The 22,438-nt window shown below is 52.0% G+C and overlaps 1 protein-coding gene and 1 pseudogene across 2 annotated transcripts in view; one reads left to right on the top strand and one right to left on the bottom strand.

The window, feature by feature from the left end:
- Positions 1 to 2,550: 2,550 nt before the first annotated feature.
- LOC309685855 (olfactory receptor 14J1-like) overlaps positions 2,551 to 22,438 on the top strand; it is a 33,842-nt pseudogene continuing 13,954 nt past the window's right edge. Inside the window, exon 1 of the transcript in view lies at positions 2,551 to 2,644. The product of the transcript in view is annotated as an olfactory receptor 14J1-like (transcript). The remainder of the gene's footprint in view (positions 2,645 to 22,438) is intronic.
- LOC309685837 (olfactory receptor 14I1-like) lies at positions 15,544 to 16,479 on the bottom strand (the record flags this gene model as incomplete). The annotated part of the gene is made up of 1 exon (XM_082501541.1): positions 15,544 to 16,479. One exon carries the CDS (start codon positions 16,477 to 16,479, stop codon positions 15,544 to 15,546), a length of 936 nt encoding a protein of 311 aa, XP_082357667.1.

Here is a 22,438-nt window from a genome sequence, read left to right as displayed (position 1 = left end):
GGTGGAAATTGCTCTGCCAGGGTGTGCAGACCTACAGGAGGTATCCGTGTTCCCCTCTGGAAACCCCCATTCCTGCCGCATTGCCAGGCAGAGCACGGAGGCAGTGACGGGCCGGGGATCATGCCCACTGGTGCAGGGCAGGGATGGAGCCAAGTCGATGAGGCATCTCAGCTCTCAGCAGTGTTCCTGAGGCCGGAGGGACATTCAGCTCCCCCTCTACTGGACTCTCTCCAACAGTTGCCTGTCTTTCTTGAACTTGGGTATTTAGAACTAGACACAGTATTCCAGATGCAGGGAGAGAGCAGAGGGGGAGGAAGACCTCCCTCCACCTGCTGCCCACGCTCTTTTGTAATGCACCCCAGGAGACCATAGGCCTTCTTGGCCACCAGGGCACATTGCTGGCTTATGGTCAACTTATTGTCCACCAGGACTCCCAGGTCCCTCTTAGCAAAGCTGCTTTGTAGCAAGTGAACCCCCAACCTTTACTGGTGCATGGGTTTTTTCCTCCACAGGTGCAGGACCCTACACTTACCCTTGAACTTTATTATGTTCCTCTCCACCCAGCTCTCCAGACTTTCCAGGTCTCGCTGACCGGCCTGCCATTTCCTGGGTCCTCCTTCTTGCCCTTTTTGAAGACTCCCGTGACTTTGGCTTTCCTCCAGTCCTCAGGCACCTCTCCTGTCCCCCTGACCTTTCAAAGATGATGGAGAGCACCTTCGCAATAACATGTGCCAGGTCCCTCAACACTCCTGGGAGTGACCCATCAGGGCGCTGGGTGTCAAGTTTGCCTAAATGATCTCTAACCCGATCTTCCTCGACCAAGGGAAAGTCTTCATTTTCTCAGATCCTTTTCTTCACTCCAGAGTCTGGGATTGCTGAGGGCTGGCCTTACCAGTAAAGACTGAAGCAAAGAAGGTATCAGTAATTCTGCCTTCTCTGCATCCTCCGTCACCGGGGCACCCACCTCATTCAGTAGCAGGCCCACATTTTCCCCGGTCTGCCTTTTACTACTGATGTACTTGGAGAAGCCCTTCTTATTGTCCTTGACATCCCTGGCCAGGTTTATTTCCACGTGCGCTTCAGCCTTCCTCGTTGCACCCCTACATACTCTCGCAATGTTTATATACTCCTCCCAAGTGGCCAGTCCCTTCTTCCACATTCTGTAAACTTCCCTCTTGCACCTGAGATTTTCCAGAAGGTCCTTGCTTATCCATGCAGATTTCCTGCCTCCTCTGTCTACTTTATTACTAATAGGGATGCACTGATGTTGAGCTTGGAGGAAGTGGAGCTTTTCTATTAACCAGCTCTCCTGCACCCCCCTTCCTGCTAGAGTCTTTGCCCATGGGATTCCTCCAAGTATGTCTTTGAAGAGGCCAAAGTCAGCTCTCCTGAAGTCCGGGCTTGTAATTCTACTTTTTGCCCTGCTTCTTCCACACAGGATCCAGAACTCCACCATCTCATGGTCACTGCAGCCAAGGCTACCCCCAGCCTTCACATCCCCAACTAGTCCTTCTTTATTTGTCAGTAATACGTCCAGCAGTGCACCTCTCCTCGTTGGTTTCCCCACCAACTGTGTCAGAAAGTTCTCATCAATGCTCTGCAGAAACTTCCGGGACTGTGTGTGCCTGGCTGTGTTGTTTCCAGCAAATATCGGGGTGGCTGACGTCCCCCGTGAGAACCAGGGCCTGTGACCATGAGGCTATTTCCAGCAGTCTGTAGAAGGCCTCATCAACTTCCTCTTCCTGATCTGGTGGTCTGTAGTAAACACCCACAGCAGTGTCTCCCACATAGCCTGTCCCTTAATTCTTAACGATAAGCTCCCAACACGTTCTTCATCCAGCTGCAGGCAGAGCTCAAGACATTCCAGTTGCTCTGTCTTGTAGAAAGCAACTCCACCATCTCACCCTGCTGGCCTGTCTTTCCGAAACAGTACATAGCCGTCCGTGACAGCATTCCAGTCCTGCGAGCTATCCCACCATGTCTCTGTAATTGCAATGAGACCATGGCCCTGTGGCCATCATCCCCTCCGGATGGGTTTTGTGGAAAGGAAGGCTGGGACACTGTGTCAGGGTTTTCACTGAAGGAAGTATTGACCCAGAAGCCTCATCATTTTACTGCTGTCCTTTAGTCCTTGTACCATGCACATGTTGCTCAGACAAATGTCCTTCAACACATCTCCTCCCAGAAATGGAGGAAAGTATGCCAAAGAAAAAATTATCAGGGGATTTGTTGGGAAAGAGCACAGGATGGGCTCAAATATGTCTCCCTTAACTTGTCAATGTCTTCTCTTTCAGCAGTACGCCATGCCCAGAGTAGCTGTTCAATAGCAGCTCCATCACCCACTTCCTCCTCCTGGCATATGCAGACACTGGGGAGCTGCAGCTCTTGACCTTCGGGCTCTTCCTGGGCATCTACCTGGCTGCCCTCCTGGGAAATGGCTTCATCATCAGCGCCATCTCCTGCGACCACCGCCTCCACACCCCCATGTACTTCTTCCTCCTCAACCTCTCTGTTCTTGACCTGGGCTCCATCACCACTCTCCCCAAAGCCATGGCCAATTCTCTGTGGGACACAAGGGCCATCTCTTACTCAGGATGTGCTCTTCAGGTGTTTGGTTGTTTTTGGTTTTTTTTTTTTTTTCTGTGTTGCAGCAGGGTTTTCTCTTCTCACTGTCATGGCTTACAAACAGTACGTTGCCATCTGCCATCCCCTGCACTACGGGACCCTCCTGGGCAGCAGAGCTTGTGTCCACATGGCAGCAGCTGCCTGGGGCAGTGTTTTTCCCTATGCTGTGCTGCACACGGCCAATACATTTCACTGCCCCTCTGCCAGGGCAATGCCCTGCACCAGTTCTTCTGTGAAATCCCCCACATCCTCAAGCTCTCCTGCTCACACTCCTACCTCAGGGAAGTTGGGCTTCTTGTACTTAGTATCTGTTTAGCATTGGGATGTTTTGTTTTCATTGTGGTGTCCTATGTGCAGATCTTGAGGGCTGTGCTGAGGATCCCCTCTGAGCAGGGGCAGCACAAAGTCTTTTCCATGTTCCTCTCTCACCTCCTCATGGCCTCTGTTTGTCAGCACATCAGCGTTTACCCACCTGAAGCCCCTGTCTATCTCGCCTCCCTATCCCTTGACCTGGTGGTGTCAGTGCTGTACTCAGTGGTGCCTCCAGCAGTGAACCCCTCATCTACAGCATGAGGAACCAGGAGCTCAAGGATGCTCAAAAAAATGATGGTTGGATGTTTTTCAGAAGCAATAGATTGCCTGTTTTCTTCTGCACAGCATTCAGAGTGTAACTCATTACAGGCCCAGCCTGTCTTCTCAGGTTTTTGCTGTGTGTGTGTGTGTTTTTTTGTTTTTCTTGTTATAATGTTGTGCTCAGCAAAATTGTATTATTCTTCCCACTTCTAATTCATTGTGTACCTGTAGAATTTGACCCACTGTCCTGGTTCCGGCAAGGATGGGGTTAATTTCCAAGGAGCCGGCAGGGGAGGCACGTATTCCATACCACGTGACCCATGCCCCGCTATAAAAGGAGCTAGCCGGGGGGGGGGGGGGGGGGGGGGGGGGGGGGGGGGGGGGGGGGAGTCAGTCGCCACTGGGGGTGGATTGGGGAGGTGCGGGTCCGGTCGGTGCGCTTTGCGGCGGTACTGTAATCGCTTTCTTGTATTCCTTTACTGGTTTTATTCTTTTTCTTTCTTTCTTTTCTTTCTTTTTTCCCTTTGTCTGTTCTGTTAAATTATAATATTTCAACCCATGAGTTTTGCCCTTTTCTGCTGATTTTTCCCACGGCTGTGGGAGTCGAGTGAGTGGCTGTGTGGTTCTCTGTTGCTGGCTGAGGCCAAACCACGACAGTCCTTTTTGGCGCCCAACATGGGGCTCGAAGGGTTGTAATAACGACAGATCTGACCAGAGCTTGTTAAAACGGATTTCTTATATGTATTTCTCCTATTAGTTAAATAGTTGCCGGTTACAATGTTGCTTCGTTTGTTTACATGGCTGTGTTATGTAAATTCTTATATGCTGTATGTACTCCCTGTGATGCTGTTTGTTATCTCAGGGAGAGGGATCAGGACTATAATTTTGCTGTCCTGTGCAATATCAGCTTATGATGTGGCAACATCACTATTCAAGTGGCTTTGTTGGGGTTTCTATGTAGTATTGCTGTCCTGTCCATACCTTGGTTACCGTCTCTCAGAAGTTATCAATAATCACACCCAATCTATGGGAGAAACAGGGGGAGATACTTTCCCCAGCTCTTTTGCCTCCTTTTTCTCCTTTGGGTCAGGTATAACACCTCTTGAGAATTTTGAATATCCTTGGGAAGCTCAAACCAGCGTGTTCCTATTCCTATGTCTCCTGAATGTTTTTCAAGTCTTGTTTAGGGTAAAACAGCTGTTTAAGACTACCACTCAGAAATCTGTCCCAAGGCCAGATAGTCAGGGGTGGCATGGGATGTGGGAGAACATGGGCAGGTATCTAGAAAACTTCTCACCTCCAATGGTTTGGGACTTCACCCTTGAACAACTACAGGACCCTGATAAAGTAATAGAATATTTCAAAGGAAAATGCTGTGGCTATTCCAGAGAGGCACAACTTACGGCACTGTGTTGGGCCCTGGCCAGTATCTACCAAACACTGCTCAGTACTATGCAGGACCCTCAGGGGAAAGAGGGGAAAGCCAGACCGGCAGACAAGGAGGCTACTCCAACTCCAGTGGCAGGCACTATGCCTACTCCAACTCTGGTGGCAGACAATGAGGCTACTCTAACTCCAGTGGCAGGCACTGTGGTTACTCAAACCCTGGTGACAGGCAATGCAGCCACTCAAACCCCAGTGGCAGGCACTGCAGCTGAACCGGACAACCAACCTGTGCCAGTATGAGTTGCTCCTATACAGAAGAAGAAATACACCAAGAAATCAGTTTACATAGTAAAGGATGATGATGAACCAGGGCCATCAAAGGAACAGGAGGAAGAGACAGAACCAGAGGTAATAACCCGACCCCTATCCCTGAGTGAGCTGCGAGATATGCGAAAAGATTTCAGTCGACTTCCTGGTGAGCACATTGTCACCTGGCTGCTCCGATGCTGGGATAACGGGGCCAGTAGCTTGGAATTAGAGGGCAGGGAAGCTAAGCAGCTGGGATCCTTGTCTAGGGAGGCAGGCATTGTCAAGGCAATTGGGAAAAAGACACAAGCCCTCAGCCTCTGGAGGCAACTCCTGGCAGGTGTAAGGGAAAGGTATCCTTTCAGTGAAGATGTTGTATGTCGTCCAAGCAAGTGGACCACCATGGAAAAAGGTATCCAGTACCTAAGGGAATTAGCCGTACGAGAGATGATTTACTTTGACCCAGATAATGCGCAGTTACCCACAGATCCTGATGAAGTCCAGTGCACAAGGCCCATATGGCGGAAGTTTGTACGGAGCGCACCATCATCATATGCCAACTCCTTGGCAGTGATGGAATGGAGAGGTGAATAGGGACCAACGGTGGATGAGGTGGCTGGACGACTCCGTCAATATGAAGAAAGCCTATCTTCCCCCCTCGTTTCAGCTGTGGAGAAACTGTCCCAGAAGGTCCAGCAACTTGAAGAGAGTATGTCCTACTCCCCACCTGTACAGGCCAGCATCTCAGCTATTAGGAGCAGGCGTTTCCCTACTCAAGAGGAAGAGTATAGGGGGTACACACAACGAGGCACCCTGTGGTTTTACCTGCGTGACCACGGAGAGGACATGAGGAGGTGGGATGGACAACCTACCTCAACACTACGGACACGGGTACGTGAGCTGCAAGGAAGAACAAACACAAAAGGGGATCCCTCCAGATAAAGTGCAGCTCCTGTTTCCAGCAGACAGTTCCCCAGACAGAATAGAAGGCCTGATCTAACCTCCGATCCTCTTGAAGGGACTTCCAAATCATTTTTGCAACAAGTGAGTAATGTATACTATGATCAGGATTAGAGGGGCCCTGCCTCCAGCCAGGTGGGGGAAAGGGACAACCGGATTTATTGGACTGTGTGGATTCGATGGCCTGGCACATCTGAGCCACAGGAGTATAAGGCTCTGGTGGACACTGGTGCACAATGCACCTTAATACCATCAAATTACAGAGGAGCAGAACCCATTTGTATTTCTGGAGTGACAGGGGGATCCCAAGAGTTGACTGTACTGGAAGCTGAAGTAAGCCTAACTGGAAATGAGTGGCAAAAGCATCCCATTGCGACTGGCCCAGAGGCTCCATGCATCCTTGGCATAGACTATCTCAGGAGAGGATACTTCAAGGACCCAAAAGGATACCGGTGGGCTTTTGGCATAGCTGCCTTGGAGACAGAAGAAATTGAACAGTATCCACCTTGCCTGGTCTCTCAGAGGACCCCTCTGTGGTAGGGTTGTTGAGGGTCAAAGAACAACAGGTGCCGATTGCTACCACAACGGTGCATCGACGGCAATATCATACTAACCGAGACTCTGTGATTCCCATCCATAAGTTGATTCGTCAACTAGAGACTCAAGGAGTGATTAGCAAGACTCGCTCACCCTTTAACAGTCCCATATGGCCAGTGCGAAAATCTAATGGAGAGTGGAGGCTAACAGTGGATTATCGTGGCCTGAATGAAGTCACACCACCGCTGAGCGCTGCTGTGCCAGACATGCTAGAGCTTCAATACGAACTGGAGTCGAAGGCAGCCAAGTGGTATGCAACGACTGATATCGCCAATGCGTTCTTCTCAATCCCTTTGGCGGCAGAGTGCAGGCCACAGTTTGCTTTCACCTGGAGGGGTGTCCAGTACACCTGGAATCGACTGCCCCAGGGGTGGAAACACAGCCCCACCATTTGTCATGGACTGATCCAGACCACACTGGAACAGGGTGAAGCTCCAGAACATTTGCAGTACATTGACATCATTGTATGGGGCGACACAGCAGAAGAAGTTTTTGAGAAAGGGAATAAAATAGTTCAAATTCTTCTGAAAGCTGGCTTTGCCATAAAACGAAGTAAGGTTAAGGGACCTGCACAGGAGATACAATTTTTAGGAATAAAGTGGCAAGATGGACGCCGTCAGATCCCAATGGATGTGATCAACAAAATAGCAGCTATGTCCCCACCGACTAGTAAAAAGGAAACACAAGCTTTCTTAGGTGTTGTGGGTTTTTGGAGGATGCATATTCCAAATTACAGTCTGATTGTGAGCCCTCTATATCAAGTGACGTGGAAAAAGAATGATTTTAAGTGGGGTCCTGAGCAACGACAAGCTTTCGAACAAATTAAGCAGGAAATAGTTCATGCAGTAGCGCTGGGGCCAGTCAGGGCAGGACAAGACGTTAAAAATGTGCTCTACACTGCAGCCGGGGAGAATGGCCCTACCTGGAGCCTCTGGCAAAAAGCACCAGGGGAGACTCGAGGTCGACCCCTGGGGTTCTGGAGTCGGGGATACAGAGGATCCGAAGCCCGCTATACCCCAACAGAAAAGGAGATATTGGCAGCATATGAGGGGGTTCGAGCTGCTTCGGAGGTGGTTGGCACTGAAGCACAGCTCCTCTTAGCACCTCGACTGCCAGTGCTGGGCTGGATGTTCAAAGAAAGGGTCCCTGCCACACATCATGCAACTGATGCTACGTGGAGTAAGTGGATTGCACTGATCACCCAGCGAACTCGAATGGGAAACCCCAGTCGTCCAGGCATACTGGAAGTGATCATGGACTGGCCAGAAGGCAAAGATTTCGGAATATCACTAGAGGAAGAGGTGACGCGTGCAGAAGAGGCCCCACCGTATAATGAACTGCCAGAAAATGAGAAGAAACATGCCCTGTTCACTGATGGGTCCTGCCGAATTGTGGGAAAGCATCGAAAGTGGAAGGCTGCTGTGTGGAGTCCGACACGACGAGTTGCAGAAGCCACCGAAGGACAAGGTGAGTCGAGTCAGTTTGCAGAGGTAAAAGCCATCCAGCTGGCTTTGGACATTGCTGAGCGAGAGAAATGGCCGGTACTTTACCTCTATACTGATTCATGGATGGTGGCAAATGCTCTGTGGGGGTGGTTACAGCAGTGGAAGCAGAACAACTGGCAGCGCAGAGGTAAGCCCATCTGGGCTGCTGAACTGTGGCAAGATATAGCTGCCCGGATTGAGAATTTGGTTGTGAAAGTACGTCATGTAGATGCCCACATCCCCAAGAATCGGGCCACTGAGGAACATCAAAACAACCAGCAGGTAGATCAGGCTGCTAAAATTGAAGTGGCTGAGGTGGATCTGGACTGGCAACGTAAGGGTGAACTATTCATAGCTCGGTGGGCCCATGACGCCTCAAGCCATCAAGGAAGAGGTGCAACATATAGATGGGCTCGTGACCGAGGGGTGGACTTGACCATGGACACTATTGCACAGGTTATCCACGAATGTGAAACGTGTGCTGCCATTAAGCAAGCCAAGCGGTTAAAGCCTCTTTGGTACGGAGGACGATGGCTAATATATAAATATGGGGAGGCCTGGCAGATTGATTATATCACACTCCCACAAACTCGCCAAGGCAAGCGCCACGTGCTCACAATGGTGGAAGCAACCACTGGATGGCTGGAGACATACCCTGTGCCCCATGCCACCGCCCGTAACACTATCCTGGGCCTTGAACAGCAAATCCTATGGCGACATGGCACCCCAGAAAGAATTGAGTCGGACAACGGGACTCACTTCCAAAACAGCCTCATAGACACCTGGGCCAAAGAGCATGGCATTGAGTGGGTATATCACATTCCTTATCACGCACCAGCCTCGGGTAAGATAGAACGATATAATGGACTGCTAAAGACTACCCTGAGAGCCATGGGGGGTGGGACCTTCAAACATTGGGATACCCATTTAGCAAAAGCCACCTGGTTAGTTAACACTAGGGGATCTGCCAATCGAGCTGGCCCTGCCCAATCGAAACTTCCACGTACAGTAGAAGGGGATAAAGTCCCTGTAGTGCATATGAAGAATATGTTAGGAAAGACAGTCTGGGTTAGCCCTGCCTCAGGCAAAGGCAAACCCATCCGTGGGATTGCTTTTGCACAAGGACCCGGGTGCACTTGGTGGGTGATGCGAGAGGATGGGGAGGTCCGATGTGTACCTCATGGGGATTTGATTTTGGGTGAGAATAGCCAGTGAATAATTTTATGATGTTAAATGTTAAATAACCTTGCTGGTGTATGTTATCATTATTATTGCTATCAATGGTATTACAGAAGAATCGCCCAAATCAATGACAGATGGACTTTGATGAGACTGAGTAAAGTGCGTGATGATGTAATAAGAACTGATCTCAGTATCTGGCGCCCAGCAATTTTCCTTGAGATCGACATCTTCAACCTGTGGACCGTGGGCATGGACTGTATTGCATTCCCCAGTCATGAGCTTCAAATACAGCACCCACCAGTTCAGCACTACACATCATCTTATGTGCCCTGAGAGACTGTTCTCACTGCTGGAGCCTACCGTCATGGACTACGTGAGCTTAATGGACATTTTTAAGGGATGGCTCATAGACTATGGGAACTGAAAGATCTGGGCATGACATAGATGGTATGGAATAAGGGGTGGATAATGTCCTGGTTCCGGCAAGGATGGGGTTAATTTCCAAGGAGCCGGCAGGGGAGGCACGTATTCCATACCACGTGACCCATGCCCCGCTATAAAAGGAGCTAGCCGGGGCAGGGGAGTCAGTCGCCACTGGGGGTGGATTGCGGAGGTGCGGGTCCGGTCGGTGCGCTTCGCGGCGGTACTGTAATCGCGTTCTTGTATTCCTTTACCGGTGTTATTGGTTTTCTTTCTTTCTTTTCTTTCTTTTTCCCTTTGTCTGTTCTGTTAAATTATAATATTTCAACCCACGAGTTTTGCCCTTTTCTGCTGATTTTTCCCACAGCTGTGGGAGTCGAGTGAGCGGCTGCGTGGTTCTCTGTTGCTGGCTGAGGCCAAACCACGACACCCACTAGACCAGATTGCTCCAAGCCCCATGCAACCTGGCCTTGAACACCTCCAGGGATGGGGCAGCCACAGCTTCCCGTGGCAACCTGGGCCAGGGGCTCACCACCCTCATGTGATTATTTTATTTTTTTCTAATACCTATTCTAAATCTCCCCTCTTCCAGCTTGAAAACATTCCCCCTTGTCCTACCCCTACATTTTTTTAATGTACCTTTACCCTTGTGAAAAGTCCCTCCCCAGCTTTCCTGTAGTCCCCCTTCAGATACTGGAAGGCCGCTATATATGACTGACATAAAAACCCCAGCAGCTATTACTCAAGAACACACCTACTCTGTCCTGTACTTCTAAAAGGTGCTCTAGAGCTAAGCCATTCTATATTACCATTTTTGATAATAATTTTATTTCTTCCTATAAGGCTGTCATACTGCCTGCCTCTTCATTAATGGCTTTTTCTAATTCTCTTGGCACATTTGCAGTAGCCCTTTCTAGTTTTGCGGTCCCTCACTGTGGGATAAAATCTGATACAGACAAGTGGAACTCAGTGCCACATTAGCAAAGGCATTTGTGAAAGGCAGGTCCTGCTTGACTAACCTGATCTCCTTCTACAACGTGGTCACGCGCTCAGTGGATGAGGGAAAAGCTGTGGATGTTGTCTATCTGGACTTTAGTAAAGCCTTTGACACTGTTTCCCACAGCATTCTCCTGGAGAAACTGGCTGCTCATGGCTCGGATGGGCACGCGCTTTGCTGGGTAAAAAGCTGTCTGGAAGGGCGTGCCCAGAGAGTGGTGGTGAATGGAGTTAATTGCAGATGGCGGGCGGTCAGGAGTGGTGTCCCCCAGGGCTCAGTACTGGGGCCAGTCCTGTTTAACCTCTTTATCAATGATCGGGATGAGGGGATGGAGTGCACCCTCAGTCAGTTTGCGGATGACACTAAGCTGGGTGGGAGTGTTGATCTGCCTGAGGGTAGGGAGGCTCTGCAGAGGGATTCGGACAGAATGGAACCATGGGCTAAGGCAGACTGTAGGAGTTTCAATGAGGCCAAATGCCACCTCTCACACTTTGGCCACAACAACCCCCGCCAACGCTACAGGCTTGGGGAGGAGTGGCTGGAAAGCTACTCAGCAGAGAAGCACCTCTGTTGTTGGTTGATAGCAGCTGAACATGAGCCAGCAGTGTGCCCAGGTGGCCAAGAAGCCCAATGGCATCCTGGAGTGTATCAGGACTAGTGTAGTCAGTAGGACCAGGGAGGTGATTTTCCCCCTGTACTGGGCACTGGGGAGGCCGCATCTTGAGTACTGTGTTCACTTTCGGCCCCCTCACCACAAAAAGGACATTGAGGCGCTGGAGCGTGTCCAGAGAAGGGCAACAAAATGGGTGAGTGGTCAGGAGCACATGTCTTATGAGGAGCAGCTGAGGGAACTGGGGTTGTTTAGCCTGGAGAAAAGGAGGTTGAGGGGAGACCTTATCGCTCTCTAAAACGATCTGAAAGGAGGTGGCAGAGAGGTGGGGGTCCACCTGTTCTGTCAGGTAACAGGTGTTAGAACAAGAGGAAATGGTTCAATTTGCACCAAGGGAAGTTTCAACTGGATATTAGGAATAATTTCTTTATTGAAAGGGTCATCAGGCATTGGAATGCGTTACCCAGGGCAGTGGTGGAGTCCCCATCCCTGGAGGTGTTTAAGGGTTGTGTAGATATAGTGCTGAGGGACATGGTTTAGTGATGAGCTTGTCAGTGTTAGGTTAATGATTGGACTATGTGATCTTACAGGACTTTTCCAATCTAGGAGTTTCTGTGATACTGTGATTCTGTGATGATGGCCCTGGGGCAACCTCGCCGGGGTGTCCAGTGGGCACAGGCACAGCCCAGACCCTGCTCGTCTGGTCCCTCATGTCTCTCGCAGGAGCCCGGCTGTGCCAGGACACTGCTATGTGTCCCCACCCTGCACACTCCCACACTGCAGGTCTTCCCTGAGGTATTCCTCTCTGGGGCACTTGCCAGCCCCGCCAGCCCACACCCTCCCTGAATCTGGCCACCTCCTGCTCTCTCCCAGCACAGACCAGCAGAGCAGCCCCATTGGCAATGGTCCACCCAGCCTTCATGCTGAGGAGATATCCACCCCAGGCAGCTTGGAGCCCCCCGTGCCAAATGTCTTTCCCAGGATGGCATGAGAGAATTGGCCCAGGGCACCCTCAGGAAGGTCCTTTGGCCCCAGGGACAGGGCAGCCTGCCCCAAGCTGCCCCACCGCAGCAAAGAGTTCCTCTTACCATGTCTGTCCTGCACACACGCGGTGCCCTGCTCTTCTCCCACCACAGCCCATCTTCCCTCAGAGCCTTTTCCCGAAACAGCTCATCCGTGCTGGCCTGGCCAGCCGTTCCTGCACCCCCTCCCCAGGTGTCCCACAGCCCCCGAGCTGGTGGTGCAGCTCTGCAGAGCCGGGGGCTGTGGTGCCCAGGGCCATGCTGGTCAGGCTGGGAGGCAGACCCAGCTCGGGTGGCTCCTGCCCCCTCCACCTCAGCACACAGATGAGGCCCCTGCAGCTCCAGAGAAGTTCTCAGGGAAAGGATCTCAGACAAACAAGTCAGTGCAGGGTCCTTCAGTTTTTTAAAAACAAAGAGAGAAGAGCTTCTTATTTACACAAAGTCTGTGGCTCCCACAACACAGACAGACCCTGACATAGCAATAGGATAAAGGATGATTCTTCACTTTTATTGACAGCATTAACAAAACCCAGAAAAGCTAAAAAACACATAAATGAAAGGAAAAATGTATTAAAGACAATCTGGGCCTGTAATGAGTTACATCATGTGTGATATGCAGAAGATGGGCAGTTCATTGCTGCTTCTGACAAGATACCAGTCATCAGTTTCCACAGGGCATCCTTGAGCTCCTGGTTCCTCATGCTGTAGATGAGGGGGTTCACTGCTGGAGTCACCACTGAGTACAGAAATGACACCAAAGGTCCAGAGATGGGGAGTAAATGGAGGGGGGGTTCAGGTAGGCAAACATGGCAGTGCTGTTAAACAGGGAGATCACAACCAGGTGAGGGATGCCAGTGGAAAAGGCTTTGTGCCGTCCCTAATCCGATGGGATCCTCAGCACAGCCCTCAAGATCTGCGCATAGGAAAAGAGAATGAAAGCAAAAGCCCCAAATGCTAGTAAGACACTAAGCACCAGAAGCCCAACTTCCCTGAGGTAGTCTGAATGTGAGCAGGAGAGCTTGAGGATGTGGGGGATTTCACAGAAGAACTGGTCCAGGGCATGGCCTTGGCAGAGGGGCAGTGAAAATGTATTGGCCGTGTGCAGCACAGCATAGGGAAAACACTGCCCCAGACAGCTGCTGCCATGCGGACACAAGCTCTGCTGCCCAGGAGGGTCCCGTAGTGCAGGGGATGGCAGATGGCAACGTAGCGGTCATAGGCCATGATGGTGAGAAAAGAAAACTCTGCTGAAATGAAAAAGACAAACAGCAAGGCCCGTGTAGCAAGTCCTGCATAAGAGATGACCCTGGTGTCCCAGAGGGAATTGGCCATGACTTTGGGGAGAGTGGTGGAGATGGAGCCCAGGTCAAGAACAGAGAGGCTGAGGAGGAAGAAGTACATGGGGGTACCAAGAAGACCGAGTGGATAAGGTCCTCTATAGACAGATTGGAGTAGGCTCACATTCACAAGCCCTGGTCCTCAGAGGGAACTTTAGCCACCCTGATAGTTGTTGGAAGGAAAGCAGAGCAGCGCATAGGCAATCCAGGAGGTTCCTGGAACACATTAACGATTACATCCTTCTCCAAGTGACAGCAGAGCCAATGAGGAGAGGTACCATGCTGGACTTTGTCCTGACCAAGAAAGAGGGGCCCATGGGGAATGTCATGGTCCAGGGCAGCCTTGGCTGCAGTGACCTTGAGATGGCAGATTCTGAGATCTTTAAAGCGGCTAGGAGAGCACACAGTAAGCTCTCTATCCTGGACTTCAGGAGAGCAGACTTCGGCCTCTTCAGGGATCTGCTTGGTGAATTACATTGGGACAAAGCCCTGGAAGGAAGAGGGGCCCATGAAAGTTGGCTAATATCCAAGCGCTACCTCTGCCAAGCTCAGGAGCAATACATCCTGGCAAAGAGGAAGTCAGGCAAAGACAGCAGGAGGCCTGTGTGGATGACCAAGCAGCTCCTGGTCAATCTCAGAAACAAAGGAAGCCTACAGAAGGTGGAAGCAAGGACAGGTAGCCTGGGAGGTATTTTCTGAGCAGCCAAGTATCAGGTTAGGAAAGCTAAAGCCCAGGTAGAGGTGAATCTGGCCAGGAGCATGAGGGGCAACAAGAAAGCCTTCTATAGGTATGTGGGTTACCAAAGGAAGACTAGGGAACACGTGGGCGCACCCAGGAAGGAACCGGGAGACCTGGTCACCTGGGACATGGAGAAGGCTGAGATACTCAACGACTTCTTTGCCTCAATCTTCCCTGGAAAGGGCTCTAACACTGCCGTTGTCCTCTCCCAGGCACTTCCCAGCACTCCCCAGCCCTCCCCAGCTCTGCCCACCTCCCCTGCCCTCTCCCCAGGACAGCCCAGCCCAGCAGCCCAGTCTGGGCTGGCCCCACAGCACTGCCCGCTGCAGGCTGATGCAGAGCTCTGGGCACTCACCGCACAGCCCCAGCTCCTCCCAAGGGCACAGCAGCTCCTGGGGGGCAGACAAGGAGGTCAGCCTGCCCATCAGCCCCGGGGCTCGTGCTGGTGCTGAGGGAACGAGGAAAAAGAGGCTGGTCACTCTCGGCCTCTCCGGAATTCATGTTGTGCGTGATCCCCAGCCCTGACTGAATTTGCCCCCTTCTCTCCCCAGTCAGCCCCACGCCCCAGGACAGCACAGCAGTCCTGGCCCTGGGGTTCCCTCAGGCACCTCCTGCGTCTCCCCACTCTCCCCTCCCTGTGCCTGATGAGTCCCTGCTGACTCCCTCGGCACTGCAGCGTCCTTGTGCGTGGACACATTGATTCAGTGCTTTATATTAGTGGACTTCACCTTTGAGGGTGTTTCACCTTCGGAGTCTCCATCCGTTCCAGTCCAAGGGCAAGTGTTGAGTCCCTAATCCCGCCTCTCTTCCCGCCTGAGATACATTTCCAGAACGTCCAGTATATGCCATCAGTCCTGTCACACATGAAGAAGACTGAGGAGATAATGGGAGCTCATGGACCGTCTCCCCTTCTATTGGGCACCAAGAAGAGCGCCTTTAAATCCAGAATATTTGGTGAAGTGGAAACCAATTATACCATGAGCTTAGCTCCAGAAACTTTGAAAACACAAGGAGAAGAGACTCCTTAAAATATTGATTCCTTGAACATGTTCTTGGAAGGAACTTTGGAGGAACAGCCCATCTTTCAGGCACTGCACTTGGGAGGTGCCCTTTTATTGAAGAGCTGTTATCTGTCAGGCCACACCTGACACAGTGTTGTGCAAGGGTCAGACACAGTAGGATCAAGCCTCAAGACAAGCAGCGTAAACTCAGAAAATTATCTATAAGTAGGATTATCACAAGAGAAAAAAGCATAATCACAGCCTAAGATAAACCCTGGGCAATGTGCAGAGAAGGGGTGGCAGGTTATTGTCGGTGAAACAGTGTCCATTGGGCCTGTTTCCACAGGGCATCCTTAAGCTCCTGGTTCCTCATGCTGTAGATGAGGGGGTTCACTGCTGGAGGAACCACCGAGTACAACACTGCCACCACTGGGTCCAGAGATGGGGAAGAGATGGAGGGGGGCTTCAGGTGGGCAAACACTCCAGTACTGATAAAGAGGGATACCACGGCCAGGTGAGGGAGGCACGTGGAAAGGGCTTTGTGCCGTCCCTGCTCAGAGGGGATCCTCAGCACCACCCTCAGGATCTGCACATAGGACAGCACAATGAAAACAAAACACCCAAAGGCTAAACAGGCACTAACCACAAGAAGTCCAACTTCCCAGTCGTAGGAGTGTGTGCAGGCGAGCTTGAGGATGTGGGGGATTTCACAGAAGAACTGGTGCAGGGCATTGCCCTGGCAGAGGGGCAGTGAAAATGTATTGGCCGTGTGCAGGAGAGAATTGAGGAACCCACTGCCCCAGGCAGCTGCTGCCATGCGGACACAAGCTCTGCTGCCCAGGAGGGTCCCGTAGTGCAGGGGATGGCAGATGGAGACGTAGCGGTCATAGGCCATGATGGTGAGGAGAAAACACTCTGTTGACATAAAAAAGGAAAAGAAAAAGAGCTGGACAGCACAGCCAGAGTAAGAGATATCCTGGGTGTTCCAGAGGGAATTGGCCATGGCTTTGGGGACAATGGTGGAGATGCAGCCCAGGTCAAGAATAGAGAGGTTGAGGAGGAAGAAGTACATGGGGATGTGGAGGCGGTGGTCGCAAGCGATGGCAGTGATGATGAGGCCGTTTCCCAGGAGGGCAGCCAGGTAGATGCCCAGGAAGAGCCCGAAGGTCAAGAGCTGCAGCTCCCGTGTGTCTGCGAATGCCAGGAGGAAGAAGTGGGTGATGGAGCTGCTGTTGGACATTTGCTGCCTCTGGGCAGGGGGACCTGTCCAAGGAGGAAAAGGCAGTCATAAACTGGGAGAGACTTCTCTGAGGAAATCCCAATGCCATTCCTCACAGAAATCCCCCTCCCACAGCTGAATGAGGAATGACCCAGCTCATTCTCAACCCCACAAACTCAATGACACGCTCCCTGATCGATTAAAATACTGCTTCAACACCTCCTTTCCACGAGGACAGCTCTGGGGCAGGACTCCCAGAGTCAGAGACAGTAGAGAAGCTGACCCGCAACCCCTCCCAAACTCCTGAGATGCAGAGTTCAACAGAGGGGTGGGGAAACGAGGAGAAATGCGTCTGTGCTCTGAAAAAAGGAAGCGAGGAGAGGGAGTCAGACAGGCGTGCAGTGAAGCCTTCTCCTCAGTGACAGTGTCTCCAGACAGAGACACTGAAGGGCACTTGCTTTTATGTTGTGCATCACTTGTAGGACACAAACACTTCTCCTGGACTGGAGGTGCAGCTGCCGAGAAGGCATCTCGGGCTCTGGACCCTGTGGCTGTGGGGCGGGCGGGAGAGGAGAGCAGAGGCTTGCTGCGGAGAAGTTGTCTGAAGTTCAGGGGGTGGGAGGAGGTGCCGGGATCCCCCCTGCCTGGGCACTTCTGGCAGCAGCTCCCTCTCTGTCCCTGCCTGTGTCTGGGCTGCCAGGAGCTGCCCCTGCCTGGAGCTGCTTCTCTGCCCCCGGGTCTCCTCCCTGCCAGTGCCCCAGAGCCCATCCCACCTGCTGTGTGTTCAGCTCTGCCCTGCAGACCCCTCCTGGCAGCACAGCGCTGTCCGGGGGCATCTCTGGGTGTGTGGGGGCTCAGGAGGGGTTCAGGGAAGTGCTATCGAGAACGGGGGTCTCTGTGCCTTCTCCACAAAGGAGAAATCCACTCCCACCTCCCACTGCCCACCCAGCACCCGAGAGGAGAAATCCCACAGCACAGACTTGTTCTCTTTCAGGGGAAAGGTGCCTCGATGTCCTTCTTCAAAAGGACTCTGTGCAAATGTCCTGGGAGTGATGGGGATCCGGGAGCAGCCCTGACCCACACAGGTCCATCTCAGCAACAGAAGGCATCTGCCTTGCTGGCAGTCACTCCTTCCACCCACTGCTTCTCCCCACAGAAGCTCCGTGGGAACTCCCCAGGCAGGCGCAGAGCTGACCCTGGCAGAGTCCCTGCCCCGGCACACAGCCCCGGGGTGCAGTCCTCCTGACAGAGCCCAGCAGCTCTCAGATGGACCAGCTTGAGGAGATCCCTCCAGGAACTGGAGCTGCATTGCCCGGCACCCTGAGACTTACCACACAGAGGCTGGTGAAGATTTCTGCCCCAGTGAGCTCTCACCACCCCCCACTCCCAACTGCCTTTAAGCTCACTCTGCCTCGCAGGTCTCCCCTCTCTGCCTGCAGGCAGTGTCCCCAGCCCTGCTCCTGGGCAGAGCTGTCTCTCTGCAGCACTGCCTGCTTGTCAGGAGCTCCCTCCGGCCCAGCAGCCCAGCCAAGCTCAGCAGCAGAGGTCCAGCCCACGGTGGCACTCTCTCTGTCCCCTCTGGGCTCCCTGGAGGTGTCCCTGGGGCTCCAGGGGAACCGCCTGTGAAAAAAAATGATGCAATCTCTGATGTTCCCTCCCTCAGCTGTGCAGAGACACTTACTTCCAGCAGTGTTATTTCTCCCAGCAGAAGAAGAGCTGGCCATGAGTACCTCCTCTTCTTGTTCCATCAGTAGCACACATGGGGTCTTGGACTCTTGGTACCAGGATTCCTTATGGCAAGTCACCAGCTGACTGGTGCCACAGCTGGGGGGCTTCAGCCCAAACGTGCAGCAATGATCTCAGCCAGGGGCACAGACAGGACAAGCTGGAGCCGTTCCTGTGGCAGACAGAGCTGTGACATGGTGGCAGAGCTCAGTCCAGCTGGTCTTCAAGGACAGCCTCCTCCAAGCTCTGCTATAGTCCACATCGCAATTCAATCTAACCCTGAAAGGCAATTCAAGGGCACCAGAATGAGTGTTTACTCCTTCAGGAAGTGTTCAAGGAGAAACAAAGCCACTGTGTGGCCACTGCTGAGTTTCATAGAGCAGGTGGAGCTATATCGGAGATTCTCTACATCCTCTTTGCCTCATTCTGCCCCAGCAAGGTCTCCCAGAGCTCTGAGACTCAGGGCAGGAATCTGGAGGAACGCCACCAGCAGTGGATTGTTCCCAAGTCACCTTAACTAAGACAATCCTTACCAGTCTATGGGACAGGAGGGGTGGCAGCTGAGGGAGATGACAGGGTAAGCCAATGTGCCAGCGTATTCAATGACACTCCGTAATCATTGAAAGGCCATGGAGGTTGAGGGAGGGAACTCCCTGATGACTGGCAGCATCCAAATATTGCATGCTCTTTTAGAAAAATGGCCCACGGATAAGCAGAGGAACTCAAGGCTGTGCCCCAGAGTGTGTCCGCTCAGAACCCATTTGTGGGTGTCTGAAACCCTGGATTTACCCAGGGCAGCTTGTGTCCCACCGTTCTCTGCTTCCTGTGATGGAAGAAAACGATTGCTCAGCGCAGGGAGAGCAGTGCTGGTCTTTTAAGTTGGAAGTTAGCAAAGTTTTCAGCATCTTCCCCCACAGTATGCTTGTGCCCAAATTAGGATGTCATGGCTTGCATGGGTAGATAAGTAGATGGGTAACTAACCAGATGGCTGTTTGGGCTCAGAGGTGTGTGGTCAATGCGTGGTACTCTGCCTTGAGGCATCTAGCTTGAAAGCTCCTGCAAGGGTTTGTCCTGCCACCTGCCCTGTTTATCATGTTTTTAAGGACCTGGAGAAGATGCAAGTGTTCTTTTTCATAGGATTTGCAGACACTACCCTGGTAGGAAAGGCTGGCATGGCAAAGGACATAGACATGTAACATAGACTATGTAACCCGTTCATAGAAAGGCATCAAATTTTGTCAGACATGACTTGCCCTTGGTGAAGCCATGCTGGATGCTACCTATCACCTCCTTATTTTCTATGTGCCTCAGCAGAGTTTCCAGGAGGATCCGCTCCATGATCGGGCCAGGCACAGGAGTGAGACTGACTGGCCTGTAGTCTCCCAGCTCTTCCTTATTTCCCTTTTTGAAAACAGGGCTTATGTTTCCCCTTGGCCAGTCAGCAGGAAGCTCACCAGACTGCCACGACTTCTCAAATATGAGGGACAGTGGCTTAGCAACTTCATCTGCCAGTTCCCTCGGGACCCGCGGATGTGTCTCATCAGGTCCCATGGACTTGTGCACTTTCAGGTTCCTCAGGTGGTTTATACATGATCTTCACCTACAGTTGGCAGTTCTTCATTTTCCCACTCCTTGCCTTTGCCCTCTGCATCATGGGCATTGTGGCTGCAGTCTTTGCCAGTGAAGACTGAGGCAAGAAAGTCATTGAGGACCTCAGCTTTGTCTCTGTCCCGGGTGACCAGTTCTTGCATTTCCTTCCGGAGAGGGCCCACATCTTCCCTAGTCTTTATTTTCTCACCGACATACTTAAAGAAGGATTTTTTGTTTGTCTTGATGCCCCTGGACAGATTTAGTTCAATCTGGGCTTTAGCTTGCCTAACCTGATCCGGGGCTGCTTGAACAATTTCTCTGTATTCCTCCCAGGCTTCCCGCCCCTGTTTCCACCCCCTATAGGCCTCCTTTTCACTTGTGAGCATGTCCAGGAGCAACTTGTTCATCCATGTAGGACTCCTGGCTTTTCTGCCTGCCTTCTTCTTTGTAGGGATGCATGACTCCTGAGCTTGGAGGAGGTGAGCCTTGAATATTAACTGGCTTACTTGGGCCCTTCTTCCCTCCAGCGCTTCATCCCATGGCACTATACTGAGCAGTTGCATCAAGGAGCCACAGCCAGCTCTGCTAAAGCCCAGGGTGGTCAGCTTGCTGCACACCTTCCTCACTGCCTTGAGGATCTCAAACTCGACCATTTCATGGTCATGGCAGCCCAGGCTGCCCTTGAGCTTGACACTGCCTACCAGCCCCTCCTTGTTGGTAAGGACAAGGTCCAGCAGAGCTCCTCTCCTCGTTGGCTCCCCTACCACTGGGAGAAAGACATTGGCAATACAATCCAAGAAACTCCTGGACTGCCTATGCCCTGCTGTGTTACCCTTCCAACAGATGTCAGCAAACTTGCTGAGGGTACACTCTGTGCCCTCATCCAGGACGTTGATTAACATGTTGAACAAGACTGGCCAGTACTGACCCCTGGGGAGCACTGCTACTTACAGGCCTCCAACTAGACTGTGCGCCGAACACTATGCTATCAGCCTCATTCCCCACAGTATTCTTGTGTCCAGTTAGGACATTATGGTCTGATTGGGTGGATAAGTAGATGGGTAATAACTGAGATGAGTAGTTGGGCTTGAAGGAACTTGGTGAACGCATAGCGTTCTGCCCAGAGGGATGTATCTAGTCGGGTTCCACCATGTTTCAAGGGCTTTTAATTACCCAAAGGAGATGAGAAAATGCTTTTTTCATAACATTTTATCAACTTTATCAATGATCTAGACAAGGGGGTGGAGTGCCCCCTCAGTAAGTTTGCAGATGACACCAATTAAGGTGGGAGTGTTGATCTGCCTGAGTGTCAGAAGGCTCTGCAGAGGGATCTGCACAAGCTGGATCCATGGGCCGAGGCAAATGGTGTGGGGTTTAACAAGGCCAAGAGCCCGGTCCTGCCCTTGGGTCACAACAACCTCACGCAGTGCTACATGCTTGGGGCAGAGTGGCTGGAAAGATGCCCAGCAGAAAAGGACCTGGGGGTGTTGGTGGCTGAATATGAGCTGGCAGTGTGCCCAGGTGGCCATGAAGGCCCACAGCATCCGGGCTTGTACCAGTAAGAGTGTGGTGAGCAGGACTAGGAAAGTGATCGTCCCCCTGTACTCTGCACTGGTGAGGCCCCACCTCGAGTACTGTGTTCGGTTTTGGGCCCCTCATGACAAGAAGGACATTGAGGTGTTGGAGCGTGTCCAGAGAAAGGCAACGAAGCTGGTGAGGGGTCTGGAGGACAAGTCTTGTGGGGAGCGGCTGAGGGAACTGGGGTTGTTCAGACTGGAGAAGAGGAGGCTGAGGGGAGACTTTCTCGCTCGCTACGGTTCCCTGAAAGGACGTTGTAGCGAGGTGGGGGTTGGTCTCTTCTCCCAAGTAATGAGAGAGAGGACTTGAGGGAAATGGCCTCAAGTTTCTCCAGGGGAGATTTACATTGCGTATTAGGAAAAATTTCTTCAGCTAAAGGGCTTTCGAGCACTGGAACAGGCGGCCCAGGGAAGTGGTTGAGTCACCATCCCTGGAGGTATTTAACGGATGTGTAGACGTGGCACATAGGGACATGGTTTAGTGGTGGACTTGGCAGTGTTAGGTTTACAGTTGGACTCTATGATCCTAAAGGTCTTTTGCAATTCTCAATGATTCTGTGATTCTTTTGGGACTCTGGATTTTGTTTTGTCCTTGCCCCTTTTTGGGAGGGCAGGAGGTGTCACAGAATTTTCCTACACTCAGCCTCGCTCACCCTCACACCCCACGGCCCCCAGGAAGAGCCCTGAGCCACCAGTGAGGGGCAGGACCTGCCTTCCCAGGGCCTGGGGGTCAGGGGTTGGCCTTTCTGCTGCATCAACCAAGCCAAGGGGTTCCTCAGCATTACAGCCACCTGCACAGTGCCTTTGCCTACCTGCAGCCACAGCCTCCAGTTATCTCCTCTAACGAGCCCATGGGGAGGCTTTGGCAGTAACGACCCTCAGTGGGGCCAATCAAGGCTTCAAGGTACTTTGCTTCTGACTTGGACTTCTGGAGCACTTTGTTCAATCTTCTCTCAGTGCCTGAGGCTCATGGACTCAGCACCAAATACACCGTGGGGCTCATTAAAAGACAGAAAGCCCTAACAAGGTGTTCATCGTTCTTGTAATTTTCTTCAAATCTTCAAGACTTGTACAGCCAATTAGAGAGG

This window comes from Vanellus vanellus, assembly GCF_965231255.1.
Source record: "Vanellus vanellus genome assembly, contig: HAP1_SCAFFOLD_89, whole genome shotgun sequence".
NCBI lineage: Eukaryota > Metazoa > Chordata > Aves > Charadriiformes > Charadriidae > Vanellus > Vanellus vanellus.
This window is presented reverse-complemented; position numbering and strand designations above follow the sequence as displayed.